Below are 17,261 nucleotides of genomic sequence, written 5' to 3'. Positions count from 1 at the left end.
GGTGTGATTTCCTTGCCCTTTCCCCGACGCCATGCTCTTATGAAGCATAGCAGAAAGTCCATCTGGGCTGCTGACTACTGGGCTTTGGTCTCAGCTGAGCCCCTGCAGTTCTAGACAAACAGGCCTGAATACAGGATGGAGAGGAGGAGGAGTCTTTTTCAGTACCAGCTGATACCCTGTTTCCCCGAAAATAAGACCTACCCGGACAATCAGTTCTAATGCATCTTTTGGAGCAAAAATTAATATAAGACCCTGTCTTATTTTACTATAATATAAGACCAAGTCTTTAATATAGTAAATATAATGTAATACAATATAATATAATACTGGGTCTTATATTAATTTTTGCTCCAACAGATGCATTGGAGCTGATTGTCCGGGTAGATCTTATTTTGGGGGAAACGGTAATATGGGGAAGCTCTGCTACTGCAGAAAACAGTAGCATCAGCATGATGAGAACTCACTTTATGGCAAGTTCATTTACAGCCAGTATTTATGTCCGAATTAGAATATCTCTTATCCAACATACATTCTTTCTAGAAACTCCTGATTATCACAACAATCAAAGAGAGTGGCTATGGTGAAAAGCAGCCCTTGAATTGGCATCTGATATCTGTTTCCAGTCCCGCCTTTCTTCAAGTTTTTTTTTTGCCTAACACTAAAAGTTACCTTAAGAGTTTTGTGAAGGGTAGATAAGGCAAAGAAATATTCAAGTATGTAGACAGCTGGGCACTTAATGTCAAGTGCAAAATATTTATTTCCAATATTACAACATTTATTACAAGTTAGAGAAGCTTTAGAGAAGCTTTTCCTTGGCCCAATTAATTAGATTGTGCCCTGAATTCTCCCTTTGATACCCTGGCCCTTGGTCCACATAGATTTTATTAAGGTATGCAGGCAACCTAGTGTGGTAGATTACAATAATAACTCCAATTCTTTTTGTTCTCTCTTTTTCTTTTTTAGTTTTAGGTGTACAAAGCAATGTAATAGTTAGATATTTACACCCCTCACAAAGTTATAACCTCCCCCAGCAATCTACTACCCCTCTAACATCATAGACAGCTGTTACAATACCATTGACTATCTTCCCTATGTTGTACTCCACAACCCATGGATATATATATATATATATATTTGATTACAGTTGACATGCAATATTATTCTACTTCAACTTCAGCTATATAGCATATTGGTCAGTCATCTATACAGTCTATGAAGTAATAACCCCAATTCTTCACACCACCCTGTATCCACACCTTTTACTGTGACTTTGAGTTCCTCTCACTAAAGGGGCAGAGTATATTTCCCCACTTATTGTCTTGGTGTTTGACCATGTGACTTGTTTGGCCAATAGAATCAACTAGAAGTTTCTGAGGCTAGAAAAGGCCTCACATATTATTGTTTGTTCTTTTGCTTCTCTGCTACTCTCTGAGAGGAACATAGCTCAGATATCCCACTGGTCCATGCATTTCCCAAAGAAGATACAAAGAGCAGAACTGCCTCAATCAACGGATGCGTAGTGGGAAGCAGACCTGCCCTAGGTGCCGTAGCCTGAAGCAGGGCTGTCTGGCCAAGTCTAGATCAGCCAGCCAGCCCCCCAGCTGACTGACAGATGTGTGAGCAAAAATAAATGTTTGTTTTACATCACTTTGTCATGAAGTGTTATTGAGTAATACCTAACCATTACACTTGGTAATGCAGAGAAGGGTTATCAGGGGAAGGCTTGTTGCCAAGAAAGCTCACAAAGTGGAATTTTTCTTGGTAAAATTATCTTGGTCCAGGGTCCAATCCTTAGTTTGAGAAGCTTACACCCAATCTAAGAGATTATTATATTTACATATTGAGAAATATAATTATCAGGTAAACCAATGTTTGCATTGGCCTGTTAAGCGCGTATTCTCCCTCTGGGCAGAAGATTTCTTAGTGAGCATGGAATCAGAACAAAGGGAATTAGTTACATGATTTGAAAGTTTAGGCTTTGAAAATCTGCTATGTCCATCTTTACACTCGAGATCTATCTGTCTGGCAGACAAACACATCATCCTGATGGGGTACCTTTTATTTTTGATACTGCTGAGATGAGTTGTCATTTCGTAACTTTCTAAACTTCCCTTTTCTAGACCTGACTGCCTTCCTTATGTTCCAAAGACTTTTTTCTTCAAATAGTGTTGTGGCAGAAACCATTAGTTGTCCACTAATCTCCATTTTAAACGTCTTTAGTGATAGAGTCCTGAATTTTAACTAGACAGATACCCCTTCCCACCCATTTAAAGCCTATTTCTCAGCCTCCTTGCAGTTTGGTGTGTCCCCGTGATTAAGTTCTGACCAGTGGGTCACCCATTCCTCTGTTGGCACTGTGGAGTGGGAGCTGCATCTTACCGACGTTATGTCCAGGAGTTGAAGGTGGCAGTCAAGAGAAAAGTGAATGGTTGTTCTAAATAGAGCTGCGAGCACGGGAGCATAGCATAAAACCCTGAGTAGGACTGCCGGTTGGACAATGCAGAAGGGAGAAATACTTAACCTTCTTTTCTCCAAAATATACCAAAGGGAATGACCTTTGAAAGTGACGGAGGTTGGCACTGGTATTACGTACATGTGTGTAAGACATAGGAATGCTAAGCCAGCTATTTACAGACCTAGAAGCAATTCATTTCTGACTTCAGACATGTTCCAGAAACTGAATAAACCAAATTTTGGAATTTTTTTAATAGTAAGAAGACTTTCAAGTTTTCAGGACTACCCCTTCATCCTTATTTCCTTACTAATTGTTTTTACTGGTGGTGTACAAGTTGGGGTACATAAAGCCCCTATTTCTTGTTTATCTGATATTCATAATATAGATCAAATATAGCAATTCTTGAAATACCCTTCAAACGAAAACAAGATAAATAGGAGTTTAAGAATGTATAAAATGAGAGGTGATTATTGTGTGGCGTCAAATTCAGTAGTACCCAATAAGTAAAATAGACACAAGTATCCAATAACGGGTAAAATTCCTAGAAGTGTTGCATATTTCACTTTTATTTCTTTGTCTATTTTAACTAAGTGGTTCCAATAATCCTGCTATGAGAGCAGGTTGTTTCAAAAGTGAAGGTCTAAGTGAACCATCCTCTACCATGTGTCAATCAAATTAATCCAAGCCTTTGACTTCTTCTTGGTCTTCTTTATCTGACTCTGGAATCACTTTCCTGTTGGCAGTAACACGAATCAGTTCCAAGACACAGAACTCTGTAGTTGTGAACACAATGTAGCATGAAAACAACTTTTGAAAGTTTCCCCAATAAAGATTTACTGTCTTGGATTCTGAATATGCATTAGATTTTGCAACCAAGTGTATACACTTACATGGAGAAGTAGTCTGTGCTGTGGAGTGTGGTTTGAAGGGCATGGGAGAAGACCGCCTAACCCTAAATATATTTTACTCTCCAAAAAGTCAAACGTGGGAGAGTTCATCATTGGTAATTGATTTCTTTGGATTACCCAGTGCTCCTTCTAGTCAGCCTTCTTTATAATGCAAATATTCCTGGGGAGGATAATAAACATATTGCTACTAAAATCTTATTATATACACACTTTCTAGTTCTTTTTTTCTGACAGAAGGGGACCTGGATTGTCTTAAGATCTGTTGGAGAAGGAATGATAAGGGTGTATCTGTGTATGTAGGGGGGTTTGGGGCAGACAGGAAAGAATGGAGGGAGGACAGAGAGGGCAAATTAAAGTTTTTACAATTGTGTCTAAAATATTTCAAAATATGAAAAAGTTTATAAATGAGTGTACACTATAAAAACATCATTTCCTAAATTAGCTAATACTGAACTACATGATCTTTCTGAAATAAATTTTTTTTGTTACAAATATTGTCTGAATTCCTACATGCAGGCAGTGTGCTAGACACTTTGGTGACCTAGTTTCTCCTGGAGCTGGCAAGTTAAAACCATGTGAAAAGTTAAATAACAACTCATGAGATAATAAGAATTAAATACTTATAAAATATGGGCAGAAAGTAGTGCCTGGTCAATTGCAAAAAGAAGGATACAGATGGTAACTGTGTAAAAAGCTCAGAGGAAGAAGATCTCACAGTATAATGGGATGAAAGTCAAGGCTTCAGGACAAGAGGAGAGAGAATGGGCAAGCTGATACACAAAAGGAATTAGGTAAGCATTTAAATCATTAAGGACATTATCTGTGCAAGCTGTGAAGTAATGTTTTACTCTTAGGTGGATCCGCATGCATAATAGCAGAAATACTCAGATCATTCCTGTAAAAATATGCACAGAAATCCAAAGCATCCAGACATTGTTGATGCTATTCACGTAGCACTCTTCATCCATTATTTGAATCAGGTAAACAAATCTTTCAGGTGGACTACTGTTGCTCCACCCTTAGAAGCTATGTCTAATCATCTGGCTAAAAAGTACGAAATTAAGTTACTGAGCATTATGTAGACAATTTAGCCAGGTGATTACATGATTTTTCCATTTTTCCAGAAGTTATTAAAATTAGTATAGACACATTCATTTTTCTTTAATAACATTTGATAAAGGGAGCAAGCCTCAATACTAATGAGATAAGAATAAAAATTCTATTACTTTCTAACTATTCTTTCGTTAAGGTAGTATGCAAATAAATACTTGTCAAATTAATGTTGAGTCAGCCATATGGGTTTTCAGTCATAATACAAAAATGGACAGATTTTTGAAAATTTTATTAGGGGTAGCTGGTTAAACTCTTATGGACCGTGTGCCTGGTCCCATTCTAACATTATTCCAGGGATAAGGCTATTAACCTGTCACTGTGAGGCTAAAGCCCTTGCTACATGAATTTAGATTTAGCAACCTTAGGTATGCCACTGGTGATATCAGAATTGATAATCTAGAAGACCTGCTGATTTGCTAAAGATGGTGGGGCTAGGTGTGTGTAGGGAAGAGCAGAGCTGAGGAGTGTGGCAGGTGAATACAATAACCCAGGATGGAAAGAATGTGTACAGAGATTCAAGGCTGATTTACTTTCCTTTTTATACCAACTTGTGCTTGCATATTGTCCAGATATGGAAGTGGGCCCACAAACATTAATGTAGACGAGGAGAAGAAAATTTATTCAAGGCAAGAAATCTCTAAAACAGAGGGTGGGTTGTTAGAGGATTTGAGGGCAGGGGAAAAAGTGAGTAAGAAAAAAGTGCTTCTTTGTGGGGAACTAGAAAGGTGAGAATATTTAACAGAAGTAAACTTACTTTGCTTTGTGTACTTTGGCCTTAGGTTTATAAGGAAGGGAAACCAGTTCTTTCTAAAAGAAACGAAACAAAAAAATGAAAAAGGAAATGTTTTACTTCTTGCACTGACTAAAATTAACTTACTTGAAAAGAAACTGAGGTAAAATTATCACAGAGTTTATACAGACTAGCTTCTTAAATCTGGAGACTGTGGGGGGTCAGAAGTGTTCCAGATTAGGGAATTTGGGGTTCATTCAGGAGAGTGCCAGCTTGTACATTCATAAGTTTACGGGGTGCTATATTGTTTTTATTGTTTGTTCCTCTTCATTTAGCATTTGTTTTTGTATGATCTAAGTAAGATCAATCACTGAAAAACAAATATTAACACTGAAGTAGCTCATGTTAATAAACTACAGATTTATAGTATGTGACAATACGCCCACTGACAGTAACACCTCATTTCTATGCCAGCAGAACTACACATTCTGGAGATATATTTGGTTTTTATCAAGGATTGGAAAATTCTCTGATGTCTATAGGCTGAGCCCTTTTAGTATACAGAAAGCTCTAGACCATGGGTATCTAGATTTAAGGGGTCAATCTATAAAACCTCTGAGAATTTGCCACAGTTCACTCGCCCCGGAAAGACTTATCCAAATGCCTCATTATGTCTCACCGAGATCCTTTCTTCTCTTTGTTTTCTTAAGAGTTGAAGAATCTCATCTCTCCTTGTAGCCTGTTTAAAGGGGGAATAAAAAGTGGGTGAGTCTTTTGATTCATTAATAGAGCTTTGTGTCCATCGAAGGTAGAATTTTTTTTTTCCATTTTCCTTCTTGTATTTTTTGGCAGAATTAAATTTTTTTCCTGTGATAGATTTGTACTTTTCATTTGTAACACAGTCCAGTTTTTATTCCAAAGGATGCTGTTTTACAATATAATTCGGAAGGTTTTTTTTCCCCTCCCATTTAACAATAACTAACTTTTATTAAGACTTTACTATATGGACTCTGCTAAGAACTTCAGATACATTGTGTCATTATTTTCTTACAATAACTCCGAAGTCTGACCCTACTATTATCCTGTTTTACAGATGAGGAATCTGAAACTTACTAAGGTTAAATAGCTTACCCAACCTATTAAGTGGCAGAACTGGATATAATACCAGCTATATTAGACAATGGCGCCCAAGCTATTGACCGCCACACTAAATTGTCATTAAGTTAGTAGCAAGATACAAAATCAGCAAGCTCAAACAGCATACCACCGCCTAAGTCCACGACGACAGGGCTCTCCTCAGTAGCTTGCATATGGAACACAGCCTTACTCTTTCACCTCTCCTCTGTCTTAGATAACAAACATGCACATTCTGAGGTAAGTTTTCCTAAGCGTAAAAAACTAATTTAGTGCAGGCATGAAGATTTATCAAGACATAGACTATATAAAAAGAGGCAAATATAGGTACAAAAATTTTTTTATAGAATTCAGTTATGTTCAGTTTTGGAGACAGCCAGGCAGAAAATTGTATCTGGAGTAGGTGAGAACAAAAGAAAAACCTAAGAATCTGAAAAATAAAACGTGTAGCTTCAAATGGCCAAATAAAATGAAAGAAGCTCTGTTTAGATTAGGCTAGAAGAAAGAAATAACTGAGAGTAGACATAGATTTGTCATAGCCAGGTAACAATTCTAAGTCATCCATCCTTCCATTCCAATTTATTGAGCACTGCAATATTTTCCCAGGGCTGCTGTAACAAAGTGTCATAAACCTGGAGGATTAAAACAACAGATATTTATTGTCTCACAGTTCTGGAGGATAGAAGTACAAAATCAAGGTGTTGGTAGGGCCATGCTCCCTCTGAAATCTGTAGGGGAGAGTCTTTCCTTGCTATCTGCTGGTTTCTGGTGGCTTGCCAGCAATCTGTGGCATTCCTTGGTTTGCAGCTGTATAACTCCAATCTCTGTCTTCATTGTCACGTTGATTTCTTCCTGTGTGTTTCTGTCTTTACATGGCCATCTTATAAGGACACCAGTCTTATTGGATTAGGGGCCCACCCTACTCCAGTATTAACTTCTTAACTAAGTAATCTACAATGACTCTGTTTCCAAATAAGATCACATTTTGAGGCACAGGGGGTTAAGACTTCAATATATTTTTTTTTGAAGGACACATTTCAATCCACAGTGAGCACCTACAATTTCACATTACAGTGCAATGGACTGAAAAAACACAATTCCAGCCTGCAAAGTGATTGCAGATTTGTGGAGAAAAAGACAAGTAAATGGTTTTAAAGGTGCTACAATGGGGTCAGCATAGAGTGCAATTAGAGAATGGAAGAGTGATCCTTAATTCAGACTAGAGTACGTACGAGGTGTGATCAAACAATACAATGAATGTTTAAATAAAAAATTTACAGTAAAAGACACATTACCATTAATCCCCCTCAAAATACTTCCCCTCGCTTCAAACACACTTATCCCATTGTTCTTGCCACTTTCTGAAGCAGTTCTGGAAGTCCTCTTTCTTGAGTGTCTTTAGTTGCACTTCATGGCTGCCTTGATGTCCTGAATCATTTTGACTTTGGGGAAGAGCCAAAAGTCACACGGTGCCAGATCCGGTGAATAAGGTGATCACAACGGGAAGGCTCCATGTCACACATCACTTCTGGTATATGACAATTCTGTCAAATAAAAATATTACGGTGTGTCCTCATCTACCTTATTCACTGGATCTGGCACCGTGTGACTTCTGGCTCTTCCCCAAAGTGAAAATGATTCAGGACATGGAGGCAGCCATGGCAGTGCGACTAAAGACACTCAAGAAAGAGGACTTCCAGAACTGCTTCAGAAAGTGGCAAGAACAATGGGATAAGTGTGTTCGAAGCAAGGGGGAGTATTTTGAAGGGGATTAATAGCAATGTGTCTTTTACTGCAATAAATTTTATTTAAACATTCACCATTTGATTTTTGATCACACTTCATAAGTATCTGTTGGGGGACTCAGAGAAGATGTCCCAGAGGAGATGATATCCAAGGTTAGATTTGAAAGTGGTAGTCACCAGATAACAATAAAGACAGAATGGGGAAGAAAGCTTTTGAGGCAGAGGAAACAGGGTGTACAAAAGAAGGTGCTGCCTTGCTAAGTTGTTCTTCAAGATGATTCTTCAGTCCTGATGCCTGTGAGAGAAGCTGCAAACCTTCGGCATGCTCCACTGAGACACATGAGAGGAAGAGCCCGTGCTGGGGGCCAGGAGTGATCAGCAGCGGGGCCAGGTACACCGGTGCCTTGGCTTTGCATCATTCTGTTCAAGTCGTATTAATCTTGCCTTTTATGAGCCTACAAAGCTTTTATTTTACTCATTTTGGGACAAGATTTCTACTGTTTACTTGAATATTCGCTATCATACATGAGTTATTGAAAGAAAAAAATTCAAGGTATTTTTAAAACTAAGTTTCACGATACTTGTCAACTTGCTGTGGATTTAATAAAATTATGTCTGTAGATAAAGACCTGGGATATTTTCAATGTGCGTATTCAATGTTAGTTTTCTTTCCAACTTTTCCATTACACATGTAATCAATTAGAGTCAATTGCCCCCATACAGTGATTACATAGCTCTTTACGAGTATACCTTTATCACGGTATTGATCTTATTTTCCCTGCTTTATCTCATAGTTGCTACTATGTCTCTTTCAGAATCTTATTTATCTTTTTATCCTTCCTTAGAGCTCAGTCGTACCTTGTATATGATACTCAATGAATTTTTCTTGAATTGAATTGAGTCATGATGTATAAATGAAATCATTACATTGTCTAATATGCAATTATTAGCCTAAGCAAAAAAAAAAAAGTTTTAGAAAATGAAATTAAACAGGTGTAAGTTTAGTTTTTAAAATCCCCTATAAACAAAACTACATGATTATTTTCTGTGCAATCATTGGGTAGCCATAGAAGTTGTGTTGTCATAATGCTTGTATAATAATATAAAAATAGACAAATATTTAGTTACAAGATAATTCTAAAATAATAAAATAAAAAAATATTTTTAATTTTTATTTCAGGTTCTTTTTTATTATAATGATTTTTAGTGTCTAATCAGTTTCATAATATAATATAATATATAATATAATATAATATAATATAATATAATATAATATAATATACCAGAAACAAAGCTTTCAAATATGATTTGATTTCTGCTTCCTGGACATGTTTCCTGGGAATGAATAATAAAACTACTGTAAACAACTGTGTCATCAGAACTAAAACAATGCTGTCTATTCTAAGAAGTCTCTGCTAGGATAACTAAATTCAGTGGTAAGAGAAAATCCTTACAATTTACCTTATTAGTAGCGATAAATAATTGAATTGTTAATTTCAAAACAAAAAAAGAATTTTTATTTCTAATTATAGTGTTTTAGTTGTGTTCATTAGTGGAATTTTATGATATTTTACTCATTTAATATATTAAATTAAAAAATAATACTAAAAGGGGATCAGAACTTATAGTTACAATATTTTAATATTGGATATTTCTTATACATTTTATTTATATTATTTATATTTATATACTATTCTTGAAAAAATAAATTATGGAATAAAAGTTCATTCCAGGAAATTAGGATATGATAATTTATAAATTTAATGTGTCATAGAAGGATAATGAATTTTAGCGTCACTTCTACAATTAAATTGCTTAGTTCTCTACTTTTGGCTATTCAGAGCCAAACAACTTGAAACATAGATTCGAGGAGTCAAATACATTTGGATTTGAATCCCAATTCTGCCATGTGATTGATGGCAAATAATATCTTAACTATCCCTCCTGGCTCTTCCTTTCTTCCCTCCAACTGTAATCACTAACCCACAGGTTAAAAGTTTGTGATCTAAGGTAAATCTAAGAACCACTTCTCTGAATCTTAGATTTCTCATCTATAAAGAAGGTTGTTGTGAAATTGGAAATCATACAAATGTTGCTTAACCTAATGCATGGCATATGGTGCATATTTAATAAATGGTAGCTATCATATTATGTGGTGATGATGATGATGAGAGAAATTTTTTCTTTCAATGCTTTCAAATTTTGGAAGAGTGGGAAGAAGAAGAGAACGATGGATAGCTCACCTTCTGTGTACAGGCATGGAGGATTTCTGATGATTCAACCTTTGACCTATGGGTGAGTTGGTGAATAGAGTTGGAAGGAAGAAAGAAGAGATATCTAAGATATTATTTGCCCTGAGTTATGAAGTGCAAATTCCTCTGTCCACAAATTCTCCAGTATATTATAAACTTTCTTCTTAGTTAATCTTCAGGTATAAAAAAACCTTTTAATACACACTAGACTTTAAAAGAAAGGTCCTTTCTTCTTAAGACCTGGTTCGCATATGAAAAATGCATTTCTTCCTTGTATTATTGTTGAAATCTTTTGAGTGAAACATTCATCAAAAATAGCATCTGGTAGTGTTTATTTCTCCGATTACTTATCTACATTACCAAAAGAAAATTTCTCTTGACTATAGTATAAAAGCTGAATTATTGAATTTAATCTTAAGAATACCTTAGAGCAATATTGCATTGATTCCAAAATCAGCTCTTTGCTTAGTTACTTGGCAACCATCCCAGTACTTAGAGAATTTAGAAACTCTTGATACCAGTGTGGTATAGTTGTTAAGCACCTTGGCTCCATTGTCAGATAGACCCGGTTCAAACTGTCTTTACTATATTTTAGCTGTGTGACTTTAAATAAGTCACTTACATGTTTCAGCTTCAGCTTCCTAACTGTAATAGAGATAATTATAATGCTTCTCAGACAGAATTGTTCTGAGCATTAAATGAGAATGTGAGTAAAGGACTTACAGTTTACGTGCTATGTAGCTAGTTCTCAAAAACATTATTATATAGTGAGAGGAGCAGGTGGTCTGGAAGGGCAAAAAAACCATGAAGAAAACATACTAAGAAGCACTGGGAGAAATACGTTAATTCAAATGTAAATTACATAAAAAATATTTATTCTTACCATTGAATATAAATGCAATATATGCTTATGGCACAAACATCAGAAAATGTGAATAAAAAAGCACATAAAAGGAAATAATATTTCTACAAATCCATTGTTGAATCTTAGTATAAGTTTAAAAATTTAAAACATAAAAACTTTAGAAGAATTAAAGAAGTTGCAAAATAAATAATTTTCTAAGGATTTAAAAATAATGCATTACAGGGAAAAAGGCAGCTAGGGAAGCAGTGGGCTAGTTTAATGATCATAGCGGTAATACAAAAAGCATGCTCAGTGATGAAAAGAAAATAGCAGTCCAATTAAAAATAAATGGAGACATGGAGGTACAAATGAACTTAAAGGTGCTTAAAGATAGCAATAAGCCTGGCTTGACAAGGATAAAATGTGTGTTTTGGGGAATAGGGGTATAAAGGGTAGGACAGTTGAATGGTATCATATTGAAGATACCTCTGTTTAAACTTAATTTAGTAGAAGATAGGAACTATGTTTCTGACCTCAATATAATTAAATTAGAAATAAAAAATAGATAACTTAAGAAGACTTCTAACATTTGAAAATTAAAGAGCATACTTCAAAATAGTTCATGAGACAAATTATAAATCAAAGTAGAAATTTAAAAATACTTAAAATGGTATAATAATGAAAAATACTATATAGCTTATGAGGTACAATTAAAATGGTAATTTGAGAGATATTCATAGCTATAAATGATTAGATTAGAAAAGAGATAAAACAGAAAATTAAGAAACAAGTGAAAAGGGAAAGAAGGTAGAAGGGAAATAACTAACCCAAAATGGAAGGGAGAAGCAATAAAAATCAATAGCTAATAATATAAAACCCCAAAATACAATAGAGGATAATAAAGCCAAATGTTGGTTTTTGGAAAAAGACTTAAACTAGACAATGCTCTGCCATAATTACTTAAGAAAAAAAGATACAAATGATTAGAAATGAAAAGGGTTATAACTAGAGCTATGGTAGAGATTAAAAAGATGTTTAAAAAACACTGTGAACCCTTTACACCAATAAATTTAAAAATGTAAATGAAACAATTTTCTAGAAAAAAATAACTTACCAAATTATTTCAAGAAATAAAAAACAGGCCCATCCCATTTACTCAAACACAAAATCAAAACAAATAAGCAAATCAAACGTATGGTACTTACGTAGATTACGGCCATATTAATCATTTCAACTAATTTTAGTCACCATTTAGCTTATCAACTGTGTTTACTTGGGTCTACTTGCTGTACGATTTACCCCTTCTAATAGTGCCTTGGCTTCAGTAAGTTAGTGTCTATACTAGAATCTTTTTCTAGGTTTCCAAAAACTGTTGCAAAGGGTGTGTGTAGTTGAAAATATTCCTTTGACACTTGATTTTTGATAGGGTTCTGGTTGAGAACCACTGATCCAGACCTTCAGAATCATTATGACATTCACTTCTTAATCTACACTTGTAGAGAGAGGCATTATGATAAATTCCATTACTTTTTATTTACCTGCAAGGGTTAAATTAACTTTGCCCACACATTTTTGCTCCATAGTTGAAATTTCAAAATATATTTTCAGTGTTAATTTTTATTTTTGCAGTTCATAAATAAAGAAGAATAAGGGAAGATATCATGAGAGTCTCTTTAACAGTATGAGCAAGTCAATCTTGATCCTGTCTTTTAATCAGGATGTGGATACTTGGGTGACCGTGCCTTTAGTAATGTACTCACCACCCTTTGAGATTTACCAATTTGGTCAAAACATTTCATCTAATACTAAAGCTTGTTTTGTACTTGCTAAAATTTTATTTTTTCAGTATGGGTGGAAAAAAAGAGGGAACACAGAGAAGATAAAAACAAACTTTAATTAAGTAACTGCTGGATGTCAGGCCTGTGTGAGGGATTACTCATTTAATCTTAACACAGTGAGGTAGATATGATATCATTATTGTTACCTCTTTACAGATAGAAGGAACTCAACCACATAAAAATTAACAGCCTTCCTCAGGGTCACTTAACTATTAACTAACTAGTACCTGGCCTCCCAGTTCTGTTAGACTCCATATGCTTTTTTGGCTATACTACTTCAAACACATACTAGAGATTTTGGTACACTTACACCTAAACAAAAGTATTGACAGAATAGTTTCTTCATTCAATAGTCATTCTGAAAATGAAGAATTAATTGGGATTAACCATAGTGAAGAAGACAAATACAGTCTCTACTCTCACAGAAAAATTTGTATTCTAGTAGAAAATGTGTGCTATGGAATACACAGTGGTGGTAGCTAATCCAGTTTACAGTCAATTTAGTTCAAAGTTAATTTACTAATTTTATGGTATCATGGAGCACTTTGCAAAAAGTGGTTAAAGGGTAAAGAATAGTCCTCAACAAAATATTAGCAAACTGAATTCAGCAATACATTAAAAAGATCATACACAATGATCAAGTGGGATTTATTTCTGGGATGCATATTTGGTTCAATATTGACTAATCAATTAATGTGATACACCACATAAACAAAATAAAGTATAAAAATCATATGATCATATCAATAGATGCAGAAAAAGCATTTGATAAAATCCGGCATCCCATCCATTTATGATAAAAATTGTCAGCAAAGTAGGAATAGAAGGAATATTCCTCAACATAACAAAGGCCATATATATATGACAAATCCACAGCTAACATACTGCATGGTGAAAAGCTAAAAGTGTTTTCCTTAGGATCAGAAACAAGGCAAGATGTACACTTTCACAACTTTTATTCAACATAGTATTGGAAGTCTTAGCCACATCAATCAGACAAGAAAAAAATAAAAGTCATCCAAATTGGAAAAGAATAAGTAAAACTGTCTATTTGCAGATGACATGATACTATATAGAGAGAACCCTAAAGATTCCACCAAAAAAACTATAAAAATTGATAAATGAATTCAGTAAAGTAGCAGGATATTAAATTAATATTCAGAAATCGTTTGCATTTTATACACCAATAACAAACTATTAGAAAGAGAAATTAAGAACACAATCCCGTTTACAATTGCATCAAAAATCAACCAACCAAAAAAAACATAGGAATAAATTTAACCAGGGAGGTGAAAGACTTGTACTCAGAAAACTACAAGACATTGAACAAAGAAATGGAAGAAGATACAAATAACTGGAAGCATATTCTGTGCTAATGGATAGGCAGACTTAACATTGTTAAAATTCCATACTACCCAAAACAATCTATAGATTCAGTGCAATCCCTATCAAAACACCAATGGCATTTTTCACAGATCTAGAACAAATAATCCTAAAATTTACATGGAACCACAAAAGACTCCAAATAGACAAAGCAATCTTGAGAAAGAAGAACGAAGTTGGACGTGTCATGCTACCTGATAGCAAACAATATTACAAGGCTATAATAGTCAAAACAGCATGTTAATGGTATAAAAACAGACACATAGATCAATGGAACAGGATAGAGCGCCCAGAAATAAACCCACATCTACTCATATGTGGTCAATTAATCAATGACAAAGGAGACAAGAATATATAATGGGATAAAGACAGTCTCTTCAATAAATGGTGTTGGGAAAACTGGACAGATACATACAAAAAAAAAAACTAGATTACTTTCTTACACCATATACAAGCATAAACTAAAAATAGATGAAAGACTTAAATGTAAGATCCAAAACCATAGAACTCCTAGAAGAAAACGTAGGCAGTAAACTCTTTGACATTGCTCTTAGTAATATTTTTTTGGATATGTCTCTTCAGGCAAGGAAAACAAAAAGAAAAATAAACAAATGGGACTACATCAAACTAAAAAGTTTTTGCACAGCCAAGGAAACCATGAACAAAACAAAAAGACAACCTACTCAATGGGAGAAGATATTTGCCAATGATACATCCAATAAGGGGTTAATACCCAAAATATATAAGGAAATTATACAACTTAACACTAAATAAAAAACCCAAATAATTCAATTAAAAAGTGGGCGGAGAACAGGAAAAGACATTTCTCCAAAGAAGACATACAGATGGCCAATAGACATATGAAGAGATGCTCAACATCATTAATCATCAGAGAAATGCAAATTAAAACCACAATGAGCTATCAACTCACACCTGTCAGAATGGCTATCATCAATAAATCAACAAACAACAAATGTTAGCCAGGATGTGGAGTAAAGGGAACCCATGTGCACTGTTGGTGGTCTTGCAAATTGATGCAACCATTACGGAAAACAGTATGGAGGTTCCGTGAAAAAATTGAAAATAGAACTGTCATATGACCCAGCAATCCCACTTCTGGGTATTTATCCAAAGAAATCCAAAACACTAATTCAAAAAGATACATGCATCCTTATGTTCACTGCAGCATTATTTACAATAGCCAAGATATTGAAGCAACTTAAGTGTCCATTGATAGACAAATGAATAAAGAAGTTTATATATATATATATAAACTTTTTTATATATATATGCATATTACTTGGCCATGAATAGAATGAAATCTTACCATCTGTGACCACAGGGATGGACCTAGAGGAGGGTATAATGCTAAGTGAAATAAGTCAAACAGAGGAAGACAAATACCATATGATTTCACTTCTATGCAGAATCTGAAAAACAAAATAAATGAACAAACAAAGCAGTAACAAACTTATAGATAGAACAAAGTGATGGTTACCAGATGGGAGGGGCGTTTGGGAGCTGGGTTAAAAAGATGAAAGGATAAGAAGTACAAATTGGCAGTTATAAAATACTCATGGTGATGTGAAGTGTAGCATAGGGAATACAGTCAATGACATTGTAATAACTGTGTATGGTGTCAGGTGGGTATTAGACTAGACTAGTACCCACCTGACTAGATTTATTGGGGGGATCATTTCGTAAGTTATATAAATGTCTAACCACTATGCTGTGCACCTGAAACTAATATAATATTGAATATCAACAGTAACTGAAAAATAAAAAGACATTTTAAAGGGTAAACAATAGTTGAATTATGGTGGTACTTGTAAATTGATGAGCTTTCTATGATCTTATTTAATGTAAACTAAATATTTATGATAGGATTTTTGATTATAAGTTGACTATAAAATGGGAATTACACCCTAAATTTAGAATATTACCTAAACAGAACCAAGGTTCTATGGTTTCACAAAGATTGAGAACATTGTCTAAATTTTTTCTTATGGCTCCAGAATTTAATTTTTAATTCTATGCCATTGATTGGGGGTTAAATGTCCAATAGGATCACTAGGGAATTTTAGTTCTTATTCTACACAGAGTCTTAATCCTTCATAGGTTCCATTTCTATTCTTTGTTTCAAATGCAATCTTGAGGAAGGTGAGAATTACTATTGGCTTAAGGTAAAACTATGTATTCAGAAAAAGTATCACATTTGAGATTGATTCCAATAGGCAGTGTGGACCTTGTAGCTTGTTGATTCTGATAACAGAATGCTTCAACTATGAATTTTCTCTGTGAATTTAATATCATTCCCTGTGTCTATTAATTGAAATCTGCTATGTAGATTCTGTAATTTCCATGTAGTAAATTTTGTATATCTACCACAATAAGATACAGAACTGTTGGGCCTTAAATGATCTACTATGCACTTTAAAAGGCAGACTAATAATCAGTGAAGCGGCTTTCTCCAGCAGTAATTTGAGTTTTAGAAGGTAGACCTAATGCAGTTATCCATGAGAGTTGATGAAAGATACCAGAGGATTATTAATCAGAGGGAGGAAGAAGTCTGACTTGCAGGAAAAAAATGCATATCTAAGCACCTTTCCATACCTACTGGAAATTGCTTGATCCTGGCTCAATTCCCAGCTCTGTCATATATAATTTTCATTTAAAAAATGACAGCTTACTAAAATGAGAAAAACATATCAGTCATTACATAAGAGGGAGTTGATATATTTTTTTCTTAAATGTAGGTTTCAATGAAATATGAATTTATCTGTTTTGAAGGAGAAAAATGTGTATTTTCTTGATTATGTTATACATTTTTTTCTTAGTTCTGTTACATAGATATTAATG

At 34.5% G+C, this 17,261-nt stretch overlaps 1 protein-coding gene across 3 annotated transcripts in view; it reads right to left on the bottom strand.

Moving 5' to 3' along the window:
• Positions 1 to 2,942: 2,942 nt before the first annotated feature.
• HOATZ (HOATZ cilia and flagella associated protein) overlaps positions 2,943 to 17,261 on the bottom strand; it is a 33,080-nt gene continuing 18,761 nt past the window's right edge. For 2 of the 3 annotated variants that reach the window (XM_033120888.1, XM_033120890.1), the window contains 3 exons: positions 5,886 to 5,945; positions 5,231 to 5,283; positions 2,943 to 3,228 (listed from right to left, as the gene is read on the bottom strand). In XM_033120888.1, the coding sequence (XP_032976779.1) occupies positions 3,165 to 3,228; positions 5,231 to 5,283; positions 5,886 to 5,945 (177 nt within the window). In that variant the 3' untranslated portion in view covers positions 2,943 to 3,164. The remainder of the gene's footprint in view (positions 3,229 to 5,230; positions 5,284 to 5,885; positions 5,946 to 17,261) is intronic. The other variant, XM_033120889.1, reaches the window with a different exon arrangement.

The sequence above is a fragment of the Rhinolophus ferrumequinum genome, chromosome 11 (genome assembly GCF_004115265.2).
Source record: "Rhinolophus ferrumequinum isolate MPI-CBG mRhiFer1 chromosome 11, mRhiFer1_v1.p, whole genome shotgun sequence".
NCBI classification, from domain to species: Eukaryota; Metazoa; Chordata; class Mammalia; order Chiroptera; family Rhinolophidae; genus Rhinolophus; species Rhinolophus ferrumequinum.
This window is presented reverse-complemented; position numbering and strand designations above follow the sequence as displayed.